Here is a 22,272-nt window from a genome sequence, read left to right on the forward strand (position 1 = left end):
CGAGCCTTGAGAAGGCTTCTTCGAAACCGAATCGAGTGCGAATAGTGTGGCCAAAAACCGAATCGCATACGAATTGAATATTGAAATAACCGAATTGGGTACAGATCGAATATTTGTGTGATTATTCGGTACTTGTGCAAACATTTGTGTGAAAGAGCGAACCGTCAGCGGCGACGCTCGGATTAACCTTGCGGGTGTCAGTCGCCGCGGTGGCTCAGTGGTTGTGGCGCTCGGCTGCTGACCCGAAAGACACGGATTCGATCCCAGGCACGGCGGTTGCATTTCGATGGAGGCGAAATGCCAGAGGTCCGTGTATTGTGCGATGTCAGTGCACGTTAAAGAACCCCAGGTGGTCTAAACTTCCGCAGCCCTTCACTACGGCCTCCCTCAGGTAGTGCGCCCAATATTGGAAACGTATAGTTTCATTCTGGTCCTTTGTAGGGCCGTAATTTGCCAATATATTTCCAATATTGGGCCGATTACCTGTGCTGCTTTGGCTTGGGACGTTAAACCTTCTTAAACCATAAACTGTGTCCTTATTGTCATGTGTACAGGAAAATTTCGTTTTGCTGATGATTGCAGGAGTGAATAAATCATAGCGACAGGTCTCAGTAGATGAGAAGGACGAGAGTTAGAACCATTGCCTCTGATATCGGACATGAATGTAAGCTTTGGCAAACGTGGCTCCACCCCGTACGTTCGCCCAATTTTGCAGTCCATATGTATGAGCATGTGCGCCGCTTCCCGGCGCTGAGCCGTGTTTCCCGACGGAACAGTATACTTCCCGGACAGACCGATCGCTGCAGCACGCTGTCGTTGAAAGAATCTACGTCGTGGCCTATTCGAACTTCGCGCCCATTATTCTTAAACTACTCGAAAACTTAAGAGCGGATAGGATTCGCTTAGAGAAGTTTCGAACATGTAAAACTTATACGTTCAGCTGATCGAATAGAAAGAATTCGATTCGCCAATCGAACATTTCGAATATTCGCACGCCCCGAAATTAAGACCCTAGAGGTGCTCGTCTGGCGCGCAGACAAGAGCGAATTGGTCAACGTGAGCCACAGATGCCAGCCACTTTTGCCAGCGGGCACGAAGGGATCGGGGTTTGAAGATTGAAGCTTGTATTCTTGCTGCTATGTCCATTGATCTGGCCCAAGGGGTATTATATTCATTTCCGACTAACAAGACGCTGAAAATGAGATTATCTTCATATTGATACTCTTACCATTGAGGTAAACCTTCAACAGCCAGACCGCAACGCACACGCGCACTATCTAGAACACCAAAATGTGAAAAACGCGAGTCATGAGGCTGTCACGCAAGACAGCCTTGTGGAACGCGTTTTCTTTTTCTTTTTGAGTTTTCATCCCCCTCCGGCTGTTAGAAAGATTATTTCGTGTCTCGCTGGCCGCAGCAGTGCGACGAAGAACTGGACGCGCTCGGCTTCGTTTTGAATGAGGACAGCAACTTTTGAAGTTGGCTTATCCGAAAAAACAAAATAAGAAATCAGACGTTGCCATTAGCGCCGCCAGTGGGATGTCTATCTCTCCTGACCTGACGCCATCCCTTCCATGGCGCGGACCTGAGCCTATACCATTGTATTCTCTCATTTGTCTGGTGTTTCAAGATAGATGCCCCCTGGGACACATTTATTGGACAGTGTTGTATGCTTTTGTACCCGCTTAATTAGTGTATTAAAGTTTGTTTTGCGAGCTCACTGTACAAGCACTTCAATTATTCACAGTTCTATAAAAGATGCTTTTTGTTGTTTTTTTTTTCAAGCCTGAAATGGCTACCTCCTTCACTATACATCGGTCTTTCTACTGGAACAAGGGCGGAAGGCAAGATAGTTTTCATCTCTCTGTTAATATCACCGTACTAAATGACCTCTTCTTTTACATTTCAGCCATTAGCCCAGCGTGGCAACGGGCTATGGGATAACGGCAGAAGCCTAGCGCTAAGTGCTCAAATGTCAGTCCGCTTTTTGCTGTTTCGCGAAATTTCAATAACGTATGCAAAATCAGACCCATTCCAGAAGACGGGGTCGCTGGAGTCTGCGCGAAGTTATGCGTGGCTGTTTTCTCAGGCAAGGTTCAACGGCGAATATTAGGAGCAGAATTCCTGCCCATCCGTGACGACCTAGAGAGAATTGAAAGGCGCGAAAAAAAAAAAAAGTTTCTCTTTAGCGCCTCGAGGGCACTTTCGTCCATTCAACAGTCGCGGGCGATGGAAAAAAAAAAGTAAAGAGGAGGCAAAAAGAAAGGAGCATGATGAATGGCTGGCTGTGCAGGGGCAGTGAATGAGAGGAAAGCTGTGCGAAAATGATTGCGGCTAGTGCGTGGCCCGGCGCGATTTCGTTTTCTTTCGATAATTCCTTAGGACCGGTCCCGGTTTTCCCGGCCGCCGCTGCCCATTTATCCTTGGGGAGAGGGAGTGAAGTGCTCCTAATGGGGGCTCCGCTATCTTTTTCGCCTCGTCATTGCTGCCGGTGGCGCGTTTCTTTATCTACAGCTGAACGGCGCGGCCCGGTGCCTCCGGAAACGGCTGTAATGGACCTTCATTCAGTGGTCGCCTCCTCCCCCCCTCCCCCTCCGCTGTTTTTTTTCGCATGCCTCTTGCACACTCTTTCCAGCACGAGCAGATCAAGGACGCGCTCGTATTATAAGTGCGGGGAAAGTGCAACGCACCAAATTGTAGAGACGCGCACACGCACAAACTCACGCGCTCATACCACGCACACGTACGCGTACAAACACACGTACCCATCCTGCACCCAATGCTCCTCTGCATCGTATTTTGTTTCCTCCCCGGCATTTCTCCTCATTCCCTGCGCAGCAAAGTCCCCACCCCCCTCCTTCCCCGCTTCCTCTCCCCTGCCACTCCGTATTCGCGTCTTTCCTTGGGCACGCTTTCGCGCACGCACTTGTTGGCGGCGTCATTTGCTGGGAGGAGACGTTATTCCTCGGAATTTCCTGCTGATGCTGCTGCGGCTTCCTTTTGTGTCTGTTGCGCTCCTCCATCATTACGGCCTCTTGTTTCCTCTCCCTTTCTCGTGCGCGGTCGAATGCGAAGTCTGCGTCTCGTGTCCCTGGCTTTTCCTCGCCGTTTATGCTCGTACCACTCTCTCGCTTTGATGCGTTCTTGGTGCTTTAACTTTTCTGCTTCGCTCTTCCGGGCGCGCGGCTTTTCTTCCGGCCTGGACTCCAGTCACCGCAAAAAGATACGAGAGGAAGCGAGAAGACAGACCCGACGAGAGACCCTTTTGTGGCCGCGAGCTGCGCACTTCGGCCGGCTGCTCCGGCGACTCCCTCTTTGTTCCGGCCTTCAACGCTTTGTCCTTCGACGGTTGTTTCGCCGGGAGGCGAATGGTCCAGAAGTCGCGCTCTCTCAGCCTCCCTTTTCTTTTCTTTTTTTCTACTTTTTCTTCCCTCTTACCCCGGCCAAGGATCGGAGAGCGAAAACAGCGGTGCGCCGAGCGGAAATTCTTCAGAAAAGTAAATGATAAGTCCTGTGGGTCTGGTCTGCGTTATACGTTGGCAGAATGCGTTCAGAGTAGTCGCTGCCTTCTTGGAAAGGTCGGGTTTGTTTGGCTTCTAGCTTTTTTCTTTCTCCAAATGTTTACGCGTGTGTTGCTAGGTGTACTTTATCTGCGACGACGGTGCGGTTTCTATGAGCTCCACCCGTTGTTTACTTTATGAACTTCTTTTTTTCCTGCCCACTCTTGTCGCAACTAGCTCTAACCGCCACGCTTCGCAGGAAGTACGCTGTTTGCTCGACGCCGTCGTTCAGGTAGATAGCGCTTAGAAAAACAAGGGACAAACACTGCCGCTGCTGCTTCTCGCCGAAGTCACAAAAGTAGACATCGCAACTTCGAGGCTCAGGCTGCGCTTAAAACTTAATTATTTTTTTTTATTCTAGCAAGTGGAAAGCTCGAGTAGTGTGCTGGCGTTCGTTTGGCTTCTGAGCTCTGCGCGAAATTAAGCCTCGACTTAATGCGTGCCGCTTAAAGAAACGTGACTTTCTACTTGATGCCAAGAAAAGAGCGAAATTGCTGGACCCGTGTCTTCATTACCTGAAAGAGAAGTGTTTTTTCACTTTCCCGCACATCAACTCAAAAAGAAAACAGAGGTAAAGTTACTTGAGGCCTCGTTTAAGGACATCCACTTGGGCCGTCAAACGCTCGGTGTTCTTAGTTCCGTACCTGACGTTCCTCGTTACTCTTTTTATTTCTTTCTTTGCGTTTCCTGAAACCACGCTTCTCAAGAACCTGTGCTCGCACTGGTAATGATGCCTGCCCGAGGAATCATAAAAGCTGCCCTGAGTATCTGGCCGTTGTTTGCTAGGCTCGCCTCTGAGCGCCTTTCACTGATTACATGCTTTGCTTCACAGCCGTTGTCCAGTTTATTATTTTCCTGGAAAGTGGTAAAATGAATTTCGTGTTGCTTTTTACTGAAGAACAAGAAGAGGAGAAAAACTGATCAACAGTGAGATGAAAATCACTTTTTTTTTAATATATTTCATTCTACGTCGGCTCGATACGGATTCCGTGCTGTGAGTTTGTCCGGAACATTTTTTGCTGACGTGAGCAACCCTGTGAACACTTAATTTCGCCCACCCACCCCGTTCAGTTAATGACTACGGCTGTTTCGTTGGATCGCGCCACAAACCGTGCCGCAATTCAGCGTACCTCCATTGTGCCGAGAAACTGTCACCGACCGAGAAAATGTGGTAGCAATTAAGACAAATTGGTAAACGTACCCTGCCGCAACTTAATCGAGGGCTGTCGCCGTGTCGTAAGTGTAGGAAACTTGGCGTTCTTGAGAACCTAAGCGAACACGCAAAACGCATTCGCTTCTTAAGCCTTTGCATTCTTGTCGCCATTGTGTGATTAAGCGAACGTGCTGAAGCAAAGCCGTATGCCCTGATCATAACACTTGGTTTCGCTTGTTATAGTGGCGGGAATGCGCAACGAAGTGTGTTGGTCTTGTAAATAGTATATTCCAATTCTGCATGCTTGGCGTGTTTACTTAATTAACATCGGTTGCTGGTAAATGTATGCACCCGAAGGTCTGTTCACGACTGGCACGTTTTGCGTGTGTGTGTGCGTGTGTGTGCGTGCGTGTGCGTGTGCGTGTGCGTGTGTTTTTCTGTGTTTCTGCATCATGCATGAGCCTCGTTTCTTTTTTCTGTCCTGCTAGGAACAAGGTGTGTTAACATTAGGTTGGATTAGGTTAAATTATGATGGAACAAGAGGCGTGGTAACTGTATCACTATGGGTGTTCACATTAACTGCTCTTTGGGCGGGTACCGTGAGAGAAGCGATGAAAGGAGTGAAAGCAGAGAGAGGAAAAGAAGTGCATGCACACATTGAAATTGAAATTGATTTGTATTTTCCGAGCACATGAGAGAGGAGGCAGGGACTAAAGACTATGTGAAAGCCTGACAGAGGTCCGTGCCCCCCTAACAGAATCGGCATCGTGTAAGCTCAGAATGCAAACCTGCATTGGTAACAGCTTGTAATTACGCACTATTAGGATCGAAGCACACATAAAACAGAGAGTGTTATATTGGATAGAATCACTTCTACGATATACCAGCTATACAAAGCAAGTTTCAGCTGAAATAAACTTACGTTTTCATTCTAAACACTGCCATCTACTCGGAACAAATTGAAGAAAATTCATATATACTCACATAAACAATTCCTATAAATTATAATAACGTATCGAAATCACTGGATACATGAGAAAAAATAAATAATGCAATCGGCGAGGCATGCTTACTGTTTGCAGCGACAAACAACTGAAAGGCATGTTCCGAATTTCCTGAAAGCGCACATGGGTGGACTGACGTAGGAAAGGAAGAAAAGAGAAAGAAACATGAAAAATGGTCTAAGGGGAGCGTAGGAGGGTACTGCCACATCTCACTACGCGCCTTGGTTCTGCAGACAACTTTGCATGCACGAACAACTGCATAAGCCAACCCTCTCTCCGTCATGCGGCAATTGCTGTGCATCTTGACTGCATGCATTAATCTTGCGTGCAGGACTCTGCGACTTGCCTCACTAGTTACCTTTCAGACAAAAATATATATATTCTAGTTTTGTAACTTCATTCCGAATGCAAATTGAGCCATTTGTAGATTTTGCTTTTGCAGTACTAGGGCAGTGTTATGATTTCGATAGTTCGCAGTTCGCAACGTGATGTTTGTGCACATCTGTTGCGTTCATCATTCTAAGAAGGGATTCGGATGCAGACGTGCTGTGGCGAAGGCAGCGTAAGAGACCCGCAATTTGCTCGCCATGATGCGGAAACTATAACCGCGCTTGGCTACGATTTCCACAACTGCGCTCTTCCCGCGCGATCGCGAGCCATATTACGCAGGCTTCGAAGCCGTTGCCTCGCATTCGTTGCGGCATTGTTTTGTGTCCATTGATTTAGATGTCTGCGCATGCTATTCGCAGTATCCATTGGATCATGGGCATTTTCGCCAGCTAAGAAAATATTCGTGTCGCTTGTGTATCTGATGAACTCTCCAAGGGGAAATACAGGGATCATGTCGTTAATGTGAATATTAAAAGAAATTTCCGAGCATACTTCTTTGCGGAACACCATAGCGTTCGGGGAGGGTTTGTGATACGAAACCATTTACGTTTTTTTTTATTTAACGGTAATAGAAAAAAAAATAACAAGTAATACTGCGGGCTGGCAGAAACCTTAGCGTTTAAGTTTGCGGAGAAATAAGTAATGATCTATAAGGTTGGACACCTTTATGGAATTATTGAACATGCCTATGCCTATCCTGCTCTGCTCATATTGTTACAATATACTATATTGTTTCTGCTCTAACGCGTTCGAATTCTGTTAGAATATGCTTTATGCATTAACATGGTGGCCAATCGGTGAGTAAGTATTGTTCAGAATCAAATTCTGCGAGACGCATGTGAACAGCGTTTTCCAGTGTCTTCGAGGATATCATAAGAATAAATATTGGAGCATTTCAGTGTGGAATTTTCGGCTAGATACGTGAGTAGTTCCTTCTCAAACGGCATTGAACAACGCATAACAACCGAACGTCAATTTCTCTGCTACTGCCGCAGTAACTTTTGCCTCAGGCGCGCTTTGACCTCATAAGGGCAATTCATCAGCCTACAACGTTCAAGGCACGGGAGCATGCTGTGTGCACCCGAAGCTGTCTTTCCAGTGAGATACGATTTCAGGATACTGCAGGAGAGAGCGGCGCTCGTGAGGTTGATTAGTCCCGCATGACTATACAGTCTTTCGTGGGCGGCCTTTTACTTCCATTACCTGCTTCCCCAAAAACGAACATGGAATAACAGTCATGTCATCATCGATTTTCGCCGGTTCTTTTTTTTTTCTTCCGCCCGTTATAGTGGAACTCACGCAAAAACAGACGGCGCATAGTGCTGCGCGTTATTGGACGGCCTCTATAATCAAATTCCGGAAAGGAAGAAAGCAAAAGGAAAATATTGTGTTTGCTCTACGCCGCTTCATCGCTCACTCGTATCAAATGAAGCTAGTCTCTCCTCTTTTCTACGCTGCCCTGCTCCCCGCAGTCCGTGTGTGCGGCGCGGTTAACGGGAACCGTATACTTCGGGCCCTCCTTCGCATGAATAGGCGACGCTGCGACGTTATTATTCTTGCCCGTCTTTCGACTTGTACCCATCGTTTTCTTGGAGCAATCCTTTGATTATTTGTCGATTTGCTGTTGGCGGCGCGTAACTTTGCCGACAAAGACAGCGCGTAACTTCCACCCCTGCTTCTTTTCTTATCTTCTTTCTTTTACCGCGCGCGAACGACTTGGCTCCCTCTGCGAGATTTAGGAGACTGCGGGGGTAATTAAAATAAGAGCTGCCTCCCCAGGATCACACATAGCCGTCTTTGACGAAGTCATTCCGGAGAAAAAGTAGTGAGATAAGGGTGCGGCTGGCGATCTTCGCCTGAAATTTTCACCGCTTGTGGATTTTCTTTTTTCCTCGCCAATCCTTCGCTCCAGCCTTTCAATCGAAGCTTGGCGGCCCTTCCCGCTCGCTTCCTCCTTAAGTCATAAAGGCCGAAGGGAATCAGGTGCGCTGGAAAAGGGGCCACGCTGGCGCCGAGCGTCTCGTAAAAGGGGTGCGCTGCCCAAGTAGGCAGGCGCCGGTCGATGAGGCTCCGAAGGCTTTACTTTTTCACTTTTATGTCTACCTGTCTTTTTAAAGAAACGAACACGCCATTAATGTGCGTTGAAGTGAGCCCCCGCACCAAGTAGAAGACGGCGGCGGCGTCGGTGATGCCAGCATCTTGTAAGTGCTCACCGAAGGAGGCTGCTGGCACTTTGGAGTGGTGTTCTCGCGGGCTGCTCGTTTGTGCCGGTCCCCGTATAACTCACAACTCTTCGGGTGATGCTGCTGTTCGAATTTTTCGCCGACAACTCCCCTTCATCTTTCTTTCCCTTTCTTTCTTTCTTTCTTTCTTTCTTTCTTTCTTTCTTTCTTTCTTTCTTTCTTTCTTTCTTTCTTTCTTTCTTTCTTTCTTTCTTTCTTTCTTTCTTTCTTTCTTTCTTTCTTTCTCTCTTTCTTTCTTTCTTTCTTTCTTTCTTTCTCTCTTTCTTTCTTTCCTTCTTTCTTTATTTCTTTCTCTTTCTTTCCTTCTTTCTCTCTTTCTTTCTTTCTTTCTTTCCTTCTTTCTTTCTTCCTTTCTTTCTTTATTCCTGTCTTTCTTTCTTTCTTTCTTTCTTTCTTTCTTTCTTCCTTTCTTCCTTTCTTTCTTTCTTTCTTTCAAGTCGCTGTTTTTGCCTGGTGCTGTAATGGCCGTGAAAGAGACTTTCTTCATGCCTATTTGGGAGTGCTAGTGCATGTTTTAGCCCGTTCCTTTTCCGGCGACGTTGATGGAAATTGTGTGCAAGGCATGTCTGTTTTCTCCTTTTCCTGTCGCTAGCTGTCATCCTAGAGCTTGAGATTCCAGCAATTCATCCGCATTGCAGCGCCGCAGGCGGAAAGAAGAAAGCTAGTAAGGAGAGAAGCTAGAACAAAAAGAATAAAAACACGCTATCACGGATAGAGAGCGACAGTAAGAAAAGCATAGCCGGGTATTGTGGCGAGTAAAGGTTGAGGGTGGGTTTGTTTCATAACTATTTCTGCTCTTTTCGCAGTGTGCTGCCATGCTGCATTTCAAGTGCTTTCTAACTGGCATTTGCTCGCTCGTTCCGAATCATACGTTTGCAAAGACACACGATACCGGAAAAGCTCTCCGCGGCGCCCGTTGTGTCGATGCGGATTGGATGGCATCAGCGCCACAGTCGGCATTTAAAAGGAGAAACTTGAGCTCAGTGGTGGTAGGATTCTACATTCTGTATTTAGAAGGCTGAAATGCGATCCTTTTGGGAAGAATGAGTGGTGGAAGAGAGCCGCACTCTTTTACATGCCTGTGGTTAAACTTGCCTGAAAAAAAAATTGAAGAATACTTAGGCGATAACGAAACTATTGTAGAGATGGAGGAGCTTTCCTCGTCAACGCGCTGGGTTGCACGCTGAGCGCCGTCATTTTTATATATATATATATATCCAAAGCAGCGCATATAAGGAGGGGAATCAGAATTCGTGGGATAGACTTAAGTTTAGAGTACCGGACATGTCACAAAGAGGACGCCATGTTTATTTCCATTGCAATTTAGTCTACCTCTTGTACGTTTCGTGCGTCGTATGATATCTCCCACCCCAGGTGAAATGAGGGGTGGGAGGGGGCTAAAACGTCTATGCCTTTTCACTGATTATGTTCAGTACAGTCCAAGCGGTGAACGACCTTGATAGCTCTGAAGAGGGGAGGGATCCAGATTAATATCGTCCTTACGAAGATTTTAAAGGTTCTTAAATGAGCGCTGTCAGCGCAGAGCACAAGGGCTTGCACTGAAGCTAAGGATATCGTTGCGAACGAGGGGTTTACCTCTGAGCAAAAGACTCGCGCTTCGGTCCTGGGCCTAAGTCCCTAAGTGAGAGTACACACACTCCTTGTTGACAAAGACTTGCTATTCGCGGGGAAACAAAGGAACGGCGTTCAAGATAGACCTGTTTGCTGAGCTCAGGCGGAAAAGGCGGCGGCGATTTGCATAAGAGCAGGGCCACCTGTATTCGACAAAAGTGGCGGCGTGCACAAAAATGCGGCGACGCAGCTACTGCTACGCTTTGCAAGGAGCCCACGAAAGCCGGTCGAATATGGTAATCGACGCTTAATCTTATTCTTTGGAGCTCCTCTCCGCTCACCTCGGCTTCCCAGTTAAGCCCCTCGTTAGACCTTTTTCGCCAAAGTTGCTTAGCAGCGTGCTACCGACTCGGCCGGAAGAGCTCTGCTCCGGGAGGCAATTAATAATTACGCAGCAGCTTTTTTTTTTATCTTGCTATGGTGAGGTCTTATCCTGACGCCGTCGCTTTCTTTTCTTCGTTGGGCATTCCGTTCGACCTAATCGCGATGCTTTACGTGTTCTGTCGCTTATTTTGCTTTTGCTTTCTTTTTCACATTTATCTTTGCTTTTATGCTTTATTGTTTATTTTTCCTGCCGCCTGTTGCCCGCGAGGGTAGATATCGCTTGAAATAATTGTTTTTTAATTGCGATGAGACTTGCTAATGGTGGGGATGGAAAATAGAGTAACTTGTGTCAGGTAACAAACATGGACTGACGACATCGTAGTGGACGTTGACTAGCGGAAGGGATTTGTCCGGTACATGTAATGCGTATAGAACGGATAACCTAGTGTGTGCTAGGGTACGACAATGGATTGAAGGAAAAAAGGGTAGACGAGATCGGTGAATCTGTTGGGAAGTGGAAGAGGCGACTGCCGGTGGACAGAGCTAACGGAGAATCAGTGAGATAGGTTTTTCTTCTACGTTTTACTTAACTAACTAGCTGATCTTAAAGGAGGTGATGAAGCCTGGCATGTGCGTCACAGGTCTAGCTGTTTTGGACATTTTCCACCTGGACGTTTTGCAGCCACTGCTGGTAGCGAACCTGCTTGCTGCTGAAAAGCGATGTTTTCCACGACTACTCGTAACTGCACGAAGTTTAAAAAATTTAAAAAGTTTGAAAAGTTTGAAAAGTTTGAAAAGTTTGAAAAGTTTGAAAAGTTTGAAAAGTGTGAAAAGTTTGAAAAGTTTATTCGGCCATATTCGGCCAGTTTATTCGGGGAGGGGCAAAAGGAGGCAGACAAAGCATGCCTCCTGACGAGGCCTACACCCCGGCTAACACATCAGGACATAGGTGACTAAACGGCAAATCACATATGCAATAAAAAAACAATACAAGAAAAGAACAGCACACTTTAGGGTAGCAAGCCTAATCACAAAGACAAACAAAGAAAGACACTCCTAAAATCTTAAAGAAACAGCAGCTCGTACCGATTCGACGTAAGTAGCCGTACGCGCAATGCTTTGCTTTCCACAACATGAATTAGCTGCTGCACGCGGGGACATGTAGTAGCATTTTTATAATCCGTAATTGTGTTCAGCTTACGCTGGAGGTTTAAATGATAAAAACCTGTGAGCCTTGTAGTTCGCCATTTTGCATGTAATGTTTCTTTTTTTCGAAAACCCTGTTGGCGTAATCTGGATATTTTTTCTTGCTGCATTTGATTCCAAACTGGGATTGTGACTCCGAGAAAGAATGAATTTCTAAGCAATGTATAAAATTATTTCAACTGCGCTTTTAACGCCATAGCGTTAAAGGTCTCGTTTCCCAGAAAATCCGGCATCGGCTTTCTCGGCGTCGGGGGCGAAAAATCATGAGCATGTCTCTGGCAGGTCCTGTTCAGAAAACAACCTAGCAGTCAGGTGGGTCACCTAGTTCACCTGACCTTGCGGCGTCATCAAAACCTGCCACCGGAAGTAAGCAAACTGCCCACCATGGCAGGTGGCAGTTAAAATAACGACTGGACGCTCGGGAATATCAACTTGGGCCGCACAAGGCCCACCGCTGGAAGCACCTGCCATCGCAGGACAGTGGCCCATCGCTGGCTTTACTACTGGGACCCAGTGGTATGAGGGCTCCCAGGGATCAATTAATGTAAAATAGAGAAGAAAATTCTGCATATATGGGAGTTAACCCACTACGTTGTCGCGTCATACCCTTCAGACGGATCTTAAATGTGCCCTCCAATTTTTTCAAACACTGTCCCAGTACAATGCACGCCTATTAGGTCCTATTCATATTCCGAGGTCGTATAATTTCGCGATACTGTACCTTTTCTGAATTGATTCTTTTCTCTGCTTACCTTTCTTCAGCCCCGCCTTTGACACTGGAGACAATGGCTGAGATTTATTTCCACTTATTAACCCTAACATCCCACGCGATAGGGACCAATTGTAGTGAGACGAAGCAATGAATTAGGGAAACAATCATCAGAGAATATGCTCTCTGATCTGCACAAGCTTGGCCAAGATGAGGGAAAGAAACATCACTCTGCTCACCATAGTTTCGATGATTACCTGTTTTCGTCTCGGCCTCACAAAGACAAATCACATGTTCGAGACCTTGATCAGCACAATGTGGCTCCCGTCCATTCCATAGTTCAAGTTTGTATTTCAAGAGCCATGGTCTTGATGTGGTTGTCTATGGCGATGACCAAATGAGTTCAGCGGCAGCACATCAGGTCATCTTGATTAGAGGAACGTGCGTCTGCTGATTAAGTTTCGTCCATCGACATTCACCTTCACCAATTCTTTCATTTTCACCGCGTTACTGAGCAGTTAGCTACTTTGCAGCAAGAAGCCGCCGTGGTGGCTCAGTGGTTATGGCGCTTGGCTGCTGCGCTTGGTCGCATTTCGGTGGAGGGGAGATGCTACAGTCCCGTGTGCTGTGCGATGTCAGTGTACATTAAAGAATCCCAGGTGGTTGAAATTTCCGGAGCCCTTCACTACGGCGTCCTTTATAGCCTTAGTCGCTTTGGGGCGTTAAATCCTCGCAAACCAGATCAAATCAAACCATGCTTTCCAGCAAGGTGGTGCTTAGCTCATATTAGGCTGTACGGAAGAAGAACTTTAATTTCATGCTTCCAACAAAGAGTGGGCGGGGGGGGGGGGGGGGGGGGATGTAGTGAAGGCTCAACTGTAGCCTTTTAGTTTCATAAAAAAAAATTGTTCATATATAGTTCTTTTGGAGAAAACTGGCATTTTCAAGAAAACTGCGTGAGAAGGTGGAATTTTCCGAATTACTGGGCATGATGACAGCCTTGCGTACAGATAATCAAGTAGTTTTGTCTTGAGATTTGGATTCCTATACGCTCTTGATGGTGACAAAGCGCTCCTTTCGTTATGTAGTAATTTGTAAAACAATAGCTACCTCTTTACTGCTTGCCCGGTTTCGCATGAAAAGCAAAGCCACCATAGCAGGACCAGTCGTTTGGCTTGAGGTCGTATACTGAGAGTAGTTTCCTCGATTTATTTGCAGTAGCGTTTTTTTTTTTGTAATCTCTCCTCTTTTTGTTCTCTTTGTTTAAAGCTATATTTTTCAGGACTTCAAACACACTTAATTATGCCATCCTGACTCATATAACATGCTGTTATGTACAAAATTTTCTTCCTAATCTCCTTTTTTTAAGCACGCAAATATGTTTGCGTTATGTCTCTCTCTTCTATTCCTCGTCGCTTCACGAGTATAGGACTTTGCTTATGGTATGTTCTTTGTTCTTTATTACACAAAGCAAATTACATGCTTTCCTGCTCGTCATTCCTACTTTCTGCTTCTTTGGCATGTGGTTATAATATTCTCACAATGCCTCGCTGGCTTTTTAGCTCAGCCATCCACTTGTGTCCTGCATTGCGCGATTGATCTAGCTTCACCTCTTCCACTAAAACTCAGCAGTGGTGCACCCTTTACAGGAGAAATGAAAAAAGCAGTGGTTGCACACGATAGAATGCTAGAGACTGCATTGGTTGGTAAGTTGAGAACGCTAGTCAGCTAGCAGCCAGTACCAAGGAGTTCGGTTTCTGCCGCTAAGCCTTTGACTTTCGGTGACATGGTTTTCATAAAGAACATAACTCAGAAGAAGAGAAGGAGAGAGAGAGACCTGAGGGAGGGAGGTTAACTAGGAAGTGCCCGGTTAGGTATCCTACAAGTAGCGAAGGGTAGGTATAAAAGGGCTGAAGGAAAAAAAAAATGGAAGTCAAAGTGCGTCAGAGGTACAGCGCAGGTAGAATGTAGCTTATTTTCTTCCTCTGTTGATTTGGCAATTTGGTGTAAATGCTAGTTGGTAGGGGTTTTTACGGTGAAATGGGCTGCACAGGGAAGGATTGATGACTGTTTCAATTTTTGATCGCACTGTTAATCATGATGAGAATTTTGTATGGTCACCGGAAAGGCTGCGTGTTGCCAGTGGTTCAATGAGGCTTTCGCTCACATAAATGGCTGGAATGGATGACGTCAAAGCAAAAACAAAAAGCGGGAGGGGCATGCTGGAAAAGTGGATGCATAATACGAGGGCTAACCAGCTCTGCGAAAGTTACGGTTTTGTATTCGTCGTGCATAAATGTTATCTTCGTAGTTAAAACTGGGCCTATTTATGAAGCCTTCTTTCCCGAAGTATAACCAGAATTAAGGAGTAGCAATATTATTTAGAAGACCGAAATCTTATTCATGTTCATTCATTATATGCTTTTAACGCCCTTTTGCTGCAAAGGTAACTTTTTTTTAATTTCAGAGTTTATTGCTCTCTGTAAAGCACATTGTCAACTTTAAACGCGTTGTGGATTCTAGTTTTCCAGGAAAGAACTATTAAAGCAGAGACGAAAATTAAAGTTGAGCAGCGGCTGGAAATTGAGGACGGCGAACAAAAACGTTTATATTAAGATATAATATTTCTCACTTCATTCTACGGTACACCCTTCGCCCGAATAGCCTCTCAAAAGAGTTTTATTAGACTTCACATCGCCCACCAGTTCTACCACTTCTCGAAAATCCTTAACGCAAATCTTATCGTCCTCTGTTTGCGTAAGGCCTCTGGAAAGAGCCAATGGCAAACGGGCACGTTCGCCCTCACATCTAACGTAGACGAAAGCTGCGCAGTACCGATGAGGCGACGGCACCCGAAAGCTTTCGCGATGAAAGGATCAGAACTCTTGCGCTGAGCACCCTCTCGGAATCGCCGTAGAAGCCGCGACAGCGTAGGCGAGAGAGCGCGCGCGACTGGGCAAGTCCAAAGGAGTTAAGCAGCGTGCCGTCTGGTGCTTTTCTTCCCGGAAAGAGCAAGGTGCCGTGGCTCGGCGATTTGCGAGGGTCCGTGCAAACAGAGACACCAGAGGTCCCTCTTTTCCGTCCACTTTCCCGCCTACACTGCCGCTGCCTTCGAGTTTCTGCCGGGCAAACATGTCGCCTTGCCAAGTGGCCCTTCTTTTAGCTTTGTGGATTTTATTTGTACCCAATGCTCGTAAGGGTGACGGCCGGCATGCGTGTCTTGAAGCGCCTGGGTGTGCCTTCCACTAATCCCAATCTCTTCGTGGACGGCACGTGTTTATTGCACTATATCATTTTAAAACTTTAGTACATTTGGCTAAAGCGGCGAAACCGTTGGATGAAGCACGACTGCTGTGTTGAAAGCCAGCTTGTGCGGTGTATGTGTGAGCAGAAGCGCATTCGCACCAGCCTACTTGGCGCTAGCAGCAGGGTAGGCGGAATGAGATTCAGGGAAAATATCTTCGCCGGCTTCTGTGAGTAAGCTAAAAATTGTGGTTTACGGACTAGTGATAATATTGCTTGCGGATGCATCGCACCTCGCCTCGAGGACTGCCCTTTGTGGAATGCGCGGCGTCACGGCTCAGGTTGCGCGTTTTGGAAGAGAGGAAAACCCGCACGCTAGAAGAAGTTGTTAGCGCGCCCGTACTCTTAGATGGAACTGCAGGTGTTCATGTCGAATAAAAAAAAAATTCTGTTCATTTATTTGGAGAATGTAATGTCTAAAAAAAGATTTACTGTGTTAGCAGTGCAGTTCGAGTTTTGCTTTCGAAGGAAGAGCAGGGGTGTGCGGGTGTTTATGTGTGTACGAGCGGACGGAAAAAGCGTCGGATTAATCTAATTCAAAGACGCATTGTGAAGGCGATCAATCTAACCACGACATATATGCTAACACACGCAGATTGGTCGCGTCACATCGTACGATCGCCCCTGCATTTTTTTTTTTTTTAAAAGGGGTGTATCAACGGCAAGTCAGAACGCCGTTGTATGAGTTTGTGGGAGGGGCGACACAATAAGGTGCGAAGTTTTGCCACTAGTATTCGACGTTGAGTGATGTTTTGATAGTATGGGATGTTAATGTTAATGTTAATGTTGTGTTATGCTATGGTGTTTAACGCCTTAAAGCTCCATGAGAGCTATAAGTGACGCCGCAAATCGAGTGCTGGACTAGTTTCATCCACTGCAGTGACAGACACTGCAAGCGTGCTCATTAGAATTTTGCCTGCTTATGCGACCGCTGAGGCCGGGATTCGGTCCAGCGGCTAACAGGTTCAGCAGCCGAGCGCCATTGCTTTTGAGTAATGTACTTGCATACTGGGTTTAACGTCCCAAAGCGACTGAGGCTATGAGGGACGCCGTAGTGAAGGGCTCCGGAAATTTCTACCACCTGGGGTTCTTTAACGTGCACTGACATCGCACAGTACACAGGCCTCTACAATTTCGCCTCGATCGAAATTCTACCGTCGCGGCCGGCATCGAACCCGCGTCTTTCGGGCCAGCAGCCGAGCGCCGTAACCACAGAGCCACCGCTTAGTTCTGCGGTGGGCGAAAACACTGTTACCAAACAACAACAGCCTCTTGTATTATCGGTCTGACGTAGGTGCGGTAATAAACAAATACCCGGCTTATCCGTATTTCGGCCACTCGGACTCGGTAATCGTAAATCTGTAACGAGAGCATCTGTGGCCATATGGCTCCCTCGCCGCCTACCTTTACGCTTCATCGTCCGCTGTGGCCCAGTGGCTGTGACATAGGCTGCTGAGCGGAAAGGCGCCGCGGCGAACGTACGTATCTAAAATAATTCCCCCAATAATAAAAGAAAAACCGTAAATAAAAAGCAGCTGTTGCCGATGCTGTCCTTGATGTGAAAGACTATTGGCTTTTTTCGCAAACATATCTTAGCATTCCGGTCTTCTAACTTATCTGTCGAGTTGGCCAGGGAGACGCTATAGCGGTTCAAATGTGAACGCCGATGTTTGTATGAGTATAACTTCTCGCTTGGCACGTGTACGTCCACTGAGACCGAAAGCTCGTGTCCCCTTCCCGCTTCCCACAGCCAGAACGCTCGAGGCGGTGTATATCCGTGCCTTACAAAGCACATTACTCGACCGTTGGCGCTGTAGTGTACACAGATATACGAGTTTGGTTTTGCTGCGGTGTTTCCTGGAAGGGAGACGCACCGTAGGAACGAAAGGAGTTCAGGATCAAAGCGGCATCGCAGGGATGGTACACGTCGGCGAAAGAGCTCGTTCCTGAGTTCGCATTCACTGAAAGGATGCATGCACTAAGGCTAATTGAAAGCGCGGGTATGTTTTGCGCGCTGGCAGAAGTTTGGTGTGTATACATACGACGCAGACGATTCCTGGTATTTCTTTCTTATTGATGACCTCGTGACATTTCAGAATGACTTCTGCAACAACCTAATAGGAAACGCGTGCGACAGTGGGGCGCGCGCCTGCTCGACCGCTCGCCCGCGGCAATTCACTTTGAGCCGACGAAGGAACTGGGATTAGATTATTGTGTCATTAATGTAATAATTAATTAGATTGATGTGTCACATTAGGTAGTCAGTGCTCGCTCAATGGAAGGACAAAAAGAAAGATTGAAGGAACATCGATGAGTTTCTGGGCTGGAACAGCCGACGTGAAGAACGAGCGTACATTTCCGTTCACGTCGTATGTAATGCTCATTAAATCTAGAGGGCATTACTTCGGAGACTTGGGCATTTAGGCCTAAGTGCCCAAGGTCTCATCACAGAGAGCTCGTCACAGAATATCTATTAGCAATTTCTTCCATTTATATTTAACGACTTTTAACCTTACCACTTGAAAGTAGTATTTGCTGTTGCAATTTGAAATTCTTGTGGCAGTGTTCCGTCGGCGAGTGCACAAGGTTCGTGAAAGTACCAGACCTCCCCCAATGGTCCATAAAAAACGAAATTGATATGGGTCCGGTGGTTTTCAGCCCGCGACTGAATCGTGTCTTGCTTGATTTCACTGGTGGATTCAGTAGAAATCAAAACGCAATTTTTCAGCTGAGACGTGAATATTAACGAGGGACTCCCCTTTCGAGGTTTCAAAGGCGCAGATAATAATGAAGAGGCAACTCGGAAATAAAGCATGAGCAGCGAAGGGTGATGGCATCAAGTCGATGAACGGACTTTCCAAAGCGCGCGAAAAGCGACACTTACAATTGCGACAAACGGTTCCATCTTCTACGCTTAAATACATAAGGCGCTGAGTTCTGACGGAAGTTCTGACGGAGAAAATGGAAGAGGATGCGCTTCCAGCGGGCATCGTGTGATATGCGCAGCGCATGTGAACCATCAAGCTTCAAGGCTGCTCTATACATTCAAGGTCACAGCTGATGCGGTTTTTCACGCGCCGGTGGCGCCATCCATGTTATGCCGCTGAAACGGTGACGGGTCGATAGTTTCTCTCCGCCGGCAGATGGCTCGACGTGCAATATTTCCTCTCTTACTACGGTCCTGATTTTTGTAGTTTCCTTTCACCGTTTCTACAAGGTGATAGGCACGGCGGTGCTTTATGCCTCATTTTCAGCGTGACGTCTGTGACGCCTCGGTCGCCGCGTGCGCGCGTGCGCAGTGCTAAAAGTAAAAGTGAGGCTAGGAACTGTGCTATGCAGCTGACGCGTTGTCTCTTTCAGAATGACCTCGTCTAGTACATCGTACGAACGAGACAACCAACCCACGCATTTACAACCAAACGCATGCTTTGTGTCTGCCTGTGATGTTTTAAGTCAGCTGTGAGAATCATAAAAATGCGTTCTTTTGAAACGAAATTATCTACCGCGCAGTCGCGAAAAATATGTGTCGCACTCGCGGCACGAAAACCAATAGGTCTTGCTAAATGGAACGCAACAGAAACGACGGGTACCTGGGGTAGAACCAGAGAGCTTGCCACAATGAGAATGGAGTCTAACCCGTAGCTGCACAACTCATTTTTTTTCTCTTAAACATAGCATTTATTGAAGTTAAATAACGTTACATGTACACTAACTAGTTTCAAACTATTTATTTATTTATTTTATTTGGTTCGTTTATATTTGCGCCGTTCTAAGAAAAGGAGAATTATGAGAACTGGTTTTTGTTTTAAATTTTATTTTGGCTTGCTGTTCTGAATGTTTGGAAACATACTGCCATACTGCCGGCATTGTAATCTGAGCAGCGTTTTCATCGATGCAGGGTCAGACAAGGGTTGATTTCCAAAAGACACCGGATGCGCATGCTCGGCCACGGGGAAATCTAGATAGGAAGAACTTAAATGGTACCCTTCGGGGGTTGAAGAGCAGGAGCGAAAGTCTGTTTTCGACTCTTCTCAAACGAAAATTCAAGGACCCAGTCTGGCGCTTTCAGGGCTGTCGTTAACTCAGGCAGGGTCTTAAGCATAAGAGCGAATTTAGTTCTACATCCTGGCCTTGCCATCAAACCATGTCCGGGAGATTCATTCGAATGCCGTTTTATACACAACGTGTTTGTTTTGTCGACGGTCATATTATCGAACTTCTCTTTTTTTTTTTTCACAAAAAAAAAGCGACTCTGCCCGTCTATTTTACGTTAAGCAATTTCAGTTGACTTCATTTCTCTTTAGGTTCGTCTATATTCCTACTCCCTAAAGTTTTATATTGGCTAACCTGGCTAACTGAAGCTGCCCTATAGATGGAGCCCAGCTGACTTGTGGCTAATCTTCGGTACCTTCCTAAACATCTGTTTCCTGTAACACATCGATACGGTATAAAGCGATTGTGTTTTCAAACCGACTTACACGCGTGGAACTTCCATATACAGTGGTCGTAACCTGTTTAAAAACTTAACAAATGGTCTAATATTTTTACAGAGTTCCATTCGGCGATATTGGCCCGTGGGAACAGCCTTCAGTGTGCAATAAAACTCCTGAACGCGCGACGATTTCGAAGGGTCACATGAGGCGAGCATTTGAGGCAGGACAGCAGCCTAGGTGCAGACCAATGTCCTGTGTTTACCTCGTGGTTTAGCCACCGTATTTACCTCGTGGTTACACCGTATTTAAACCGTATTAGCCCGTGTCTGCGTCACCGTAAAACCCAACCCAACAGAAATATCTTATGGAGAGGGAGAACACGTGGAAGAAATGTCCCACACAGGTTGAATACTGGTTGAAATTGTTGGCCTTCTGTCGTGGGCTACCAATTTTACCGTAGTGGAATTGCCTCCTCAATAAGGCGTTTTTCATATCCAGAGAGAGACGAGGTCATTGCTCAAGAAAACGAAAGGCCGAACCCGCCTTATCTTCCCTTGCTTTTCACTTTACCAAAACTTCACAAAACCTTACGAAAAACGAACAAAGAAAACGTAAGGGGGCTACTTCTTCTTTGAAGACGAAGTATTATGTCCAGGGTGTCGAACTAAAAGCAGTGCTAAATAAATGAAGTAGACTGCTAAATGAATAACACTGTTCCATACTTACGCTCGCCTACTCGCGATGCGCGGAAGAGCTCAATTTCATTTCGAAGTCTTTTTCTGTCACTAGCTGTAAGAATAATGGTCGCATGTTTACGCGTTGCTGCAGCCAGCTACTCCATGACTCTTCAACGCCGCGAGCTCCCGCTACCACAAAAAAATGGCGCCATGTTGTTGAGCGGTGCCAAAGACTGCGCATTGTCACTGGCGATGAGAGTGTTAAATACTACAGAGTCCTTGTGGCTTTAATTTACTTGCGATTGAACAACTAGTCAGTCACTGCTTGAAAGGATGCGGAGTTCACAATTGCGCTGTGACCAATTCCATTGAAAGAGCAGCTAAGCTGAATTTTCTGGTGTCATTTTTTTTTTGCCAATCCGTTGTATGAATAACATAAACACGAGAAGCGCTATTCTGCGTGTTTTGTCTCGTCTGTTATGCATTTATAATGGTGGCAGATTGTATAGAACATGGCTAATAACCTCTGCAAAAATTTGCCGCTAACCGCACTTTTTCCATATCTTTCGAGCACCGTTAGTCTTGTGAGCACTGTGTCTACCTCTTTTCCGCCCTTTGTGCCAGCTCGCTCACATTTTTTTTCTTTTCTTCTCCTTACCTGTTCGCAGGGGTCCGTTCAGCGTGGTGCGCCGGTGCGTTCACAAGACGACGGGCCAGCAGTTCGCTGTGAAGGTCGTCGACGTTGCCAAGTTCACCTCCTGTCCTGGACTCGGCACGGAAGGCACGTCCTTCTACTAGTTTTATCCTTTCTTCTCTTCTTTTTTTGTGCACTTGATAATATTCGAAAACGTGCAAGAAGCGATCACTAAGACGGATGCTCTTACTCACTCACCAAACTTTTCTTTCTAAAGTCCTTGACGTCTCTTGCTCTGTATTGCAAGTGGCATGTGAGAAAACTGCTTGCCGACGGTTACATTCTGTTAGGTCACTTCCAATGTGGGTGATTGTGCTAGCCGGCGCACTGTTGTGTCATGGTAATGTTCCTGATATTTTTGTAGCGAGAGCTACACTACGCCAGCTCTTCGAGCCTTCAGCGTGGCACCCCTTGAGCTCCATTGCGGCGCCGTGGCCTTGAGCTGGTTGGTCACGTGGTGTGGAGCAGCTGCTGCTGCCGGCGGCGCGGCGCGCCGGTGAAACCGAGCTGCAACAGCTGTGCGCATACGCCGTGTCGAGTGTGTGTGTGTGGGGGGCGGGGGGGGGGAGCGGAGCGGAGCGGAGAGGGGGCTCTCGCGTCACTCCAGGCTTTACCAGAGCTAAACCACAGCCAATTTTTTAGTACTCGTGCGCTGTTCGCTAACTGTACCGTCATTGTGAACAGTTAAGCAAGTGATGACTTTCACGGCTTCGGTGTTGAAGCCGCCGGGGCCTGGCAATACCAGAAAAGGAGAGAAAAGAGTCACTGAAAGGAACATTACCAAACTTGGCCTCTGAGGGCGCAACTTTTGCCATGAAGAAAAAAAATACCTGAGGTCCATGAAATATCGTGCAGATTTCACCTCGAGTTTTGCGCTTAGCTGTAAACAGTGGGCTGTCTATTGTTAGATGTTATTGGGGCAGGAAAGGAGGACAGGCGCGAAA

At 46.6% G+C, this 22,272-nt stretch overlaps 1 protein-coding gene across 4 annotated transcripts in view; it reads left to right on the forward strand.

Annotated features, from left to right (window-relative positions):
- Window positions 1–22,272, forward strand: part of CASK (peripheral plasma membrane protein CASK) — a 629,306-nt gene that overhangs the window by 220,387 nt on the left and 386,647 nt on the right. For all 4 annotated transcript variants that reach the window (XM_089546010.1, XM_089546012.1, XM_089546011.1 and 1 more), the window contains exon 2: window positions 21,303–21,415. In XM_089546010.1, coding sequence (XP_089402136.1) covers window positions 21,303–21,415 — 113 coding nt within the window. The remainder of the gene's footprint in view (window positions 1–21,302; window positions 21,416–22,272) is intronic.

Source organism: Amblyomma mixtum, chromosome 5 (genome assembly GCF_055824585.1).
Source record: "Amblyomma mixtum isolate Tamu chromosome 5, ASM5582458v1, whole genome shotgun sequence".
Lineage (NCBI taxonomy): Eukaryota > Metazoa > Arthropoda > Arachnida > Ixodida > Ixodidae > Amblyomma > Amblyomma mixtum.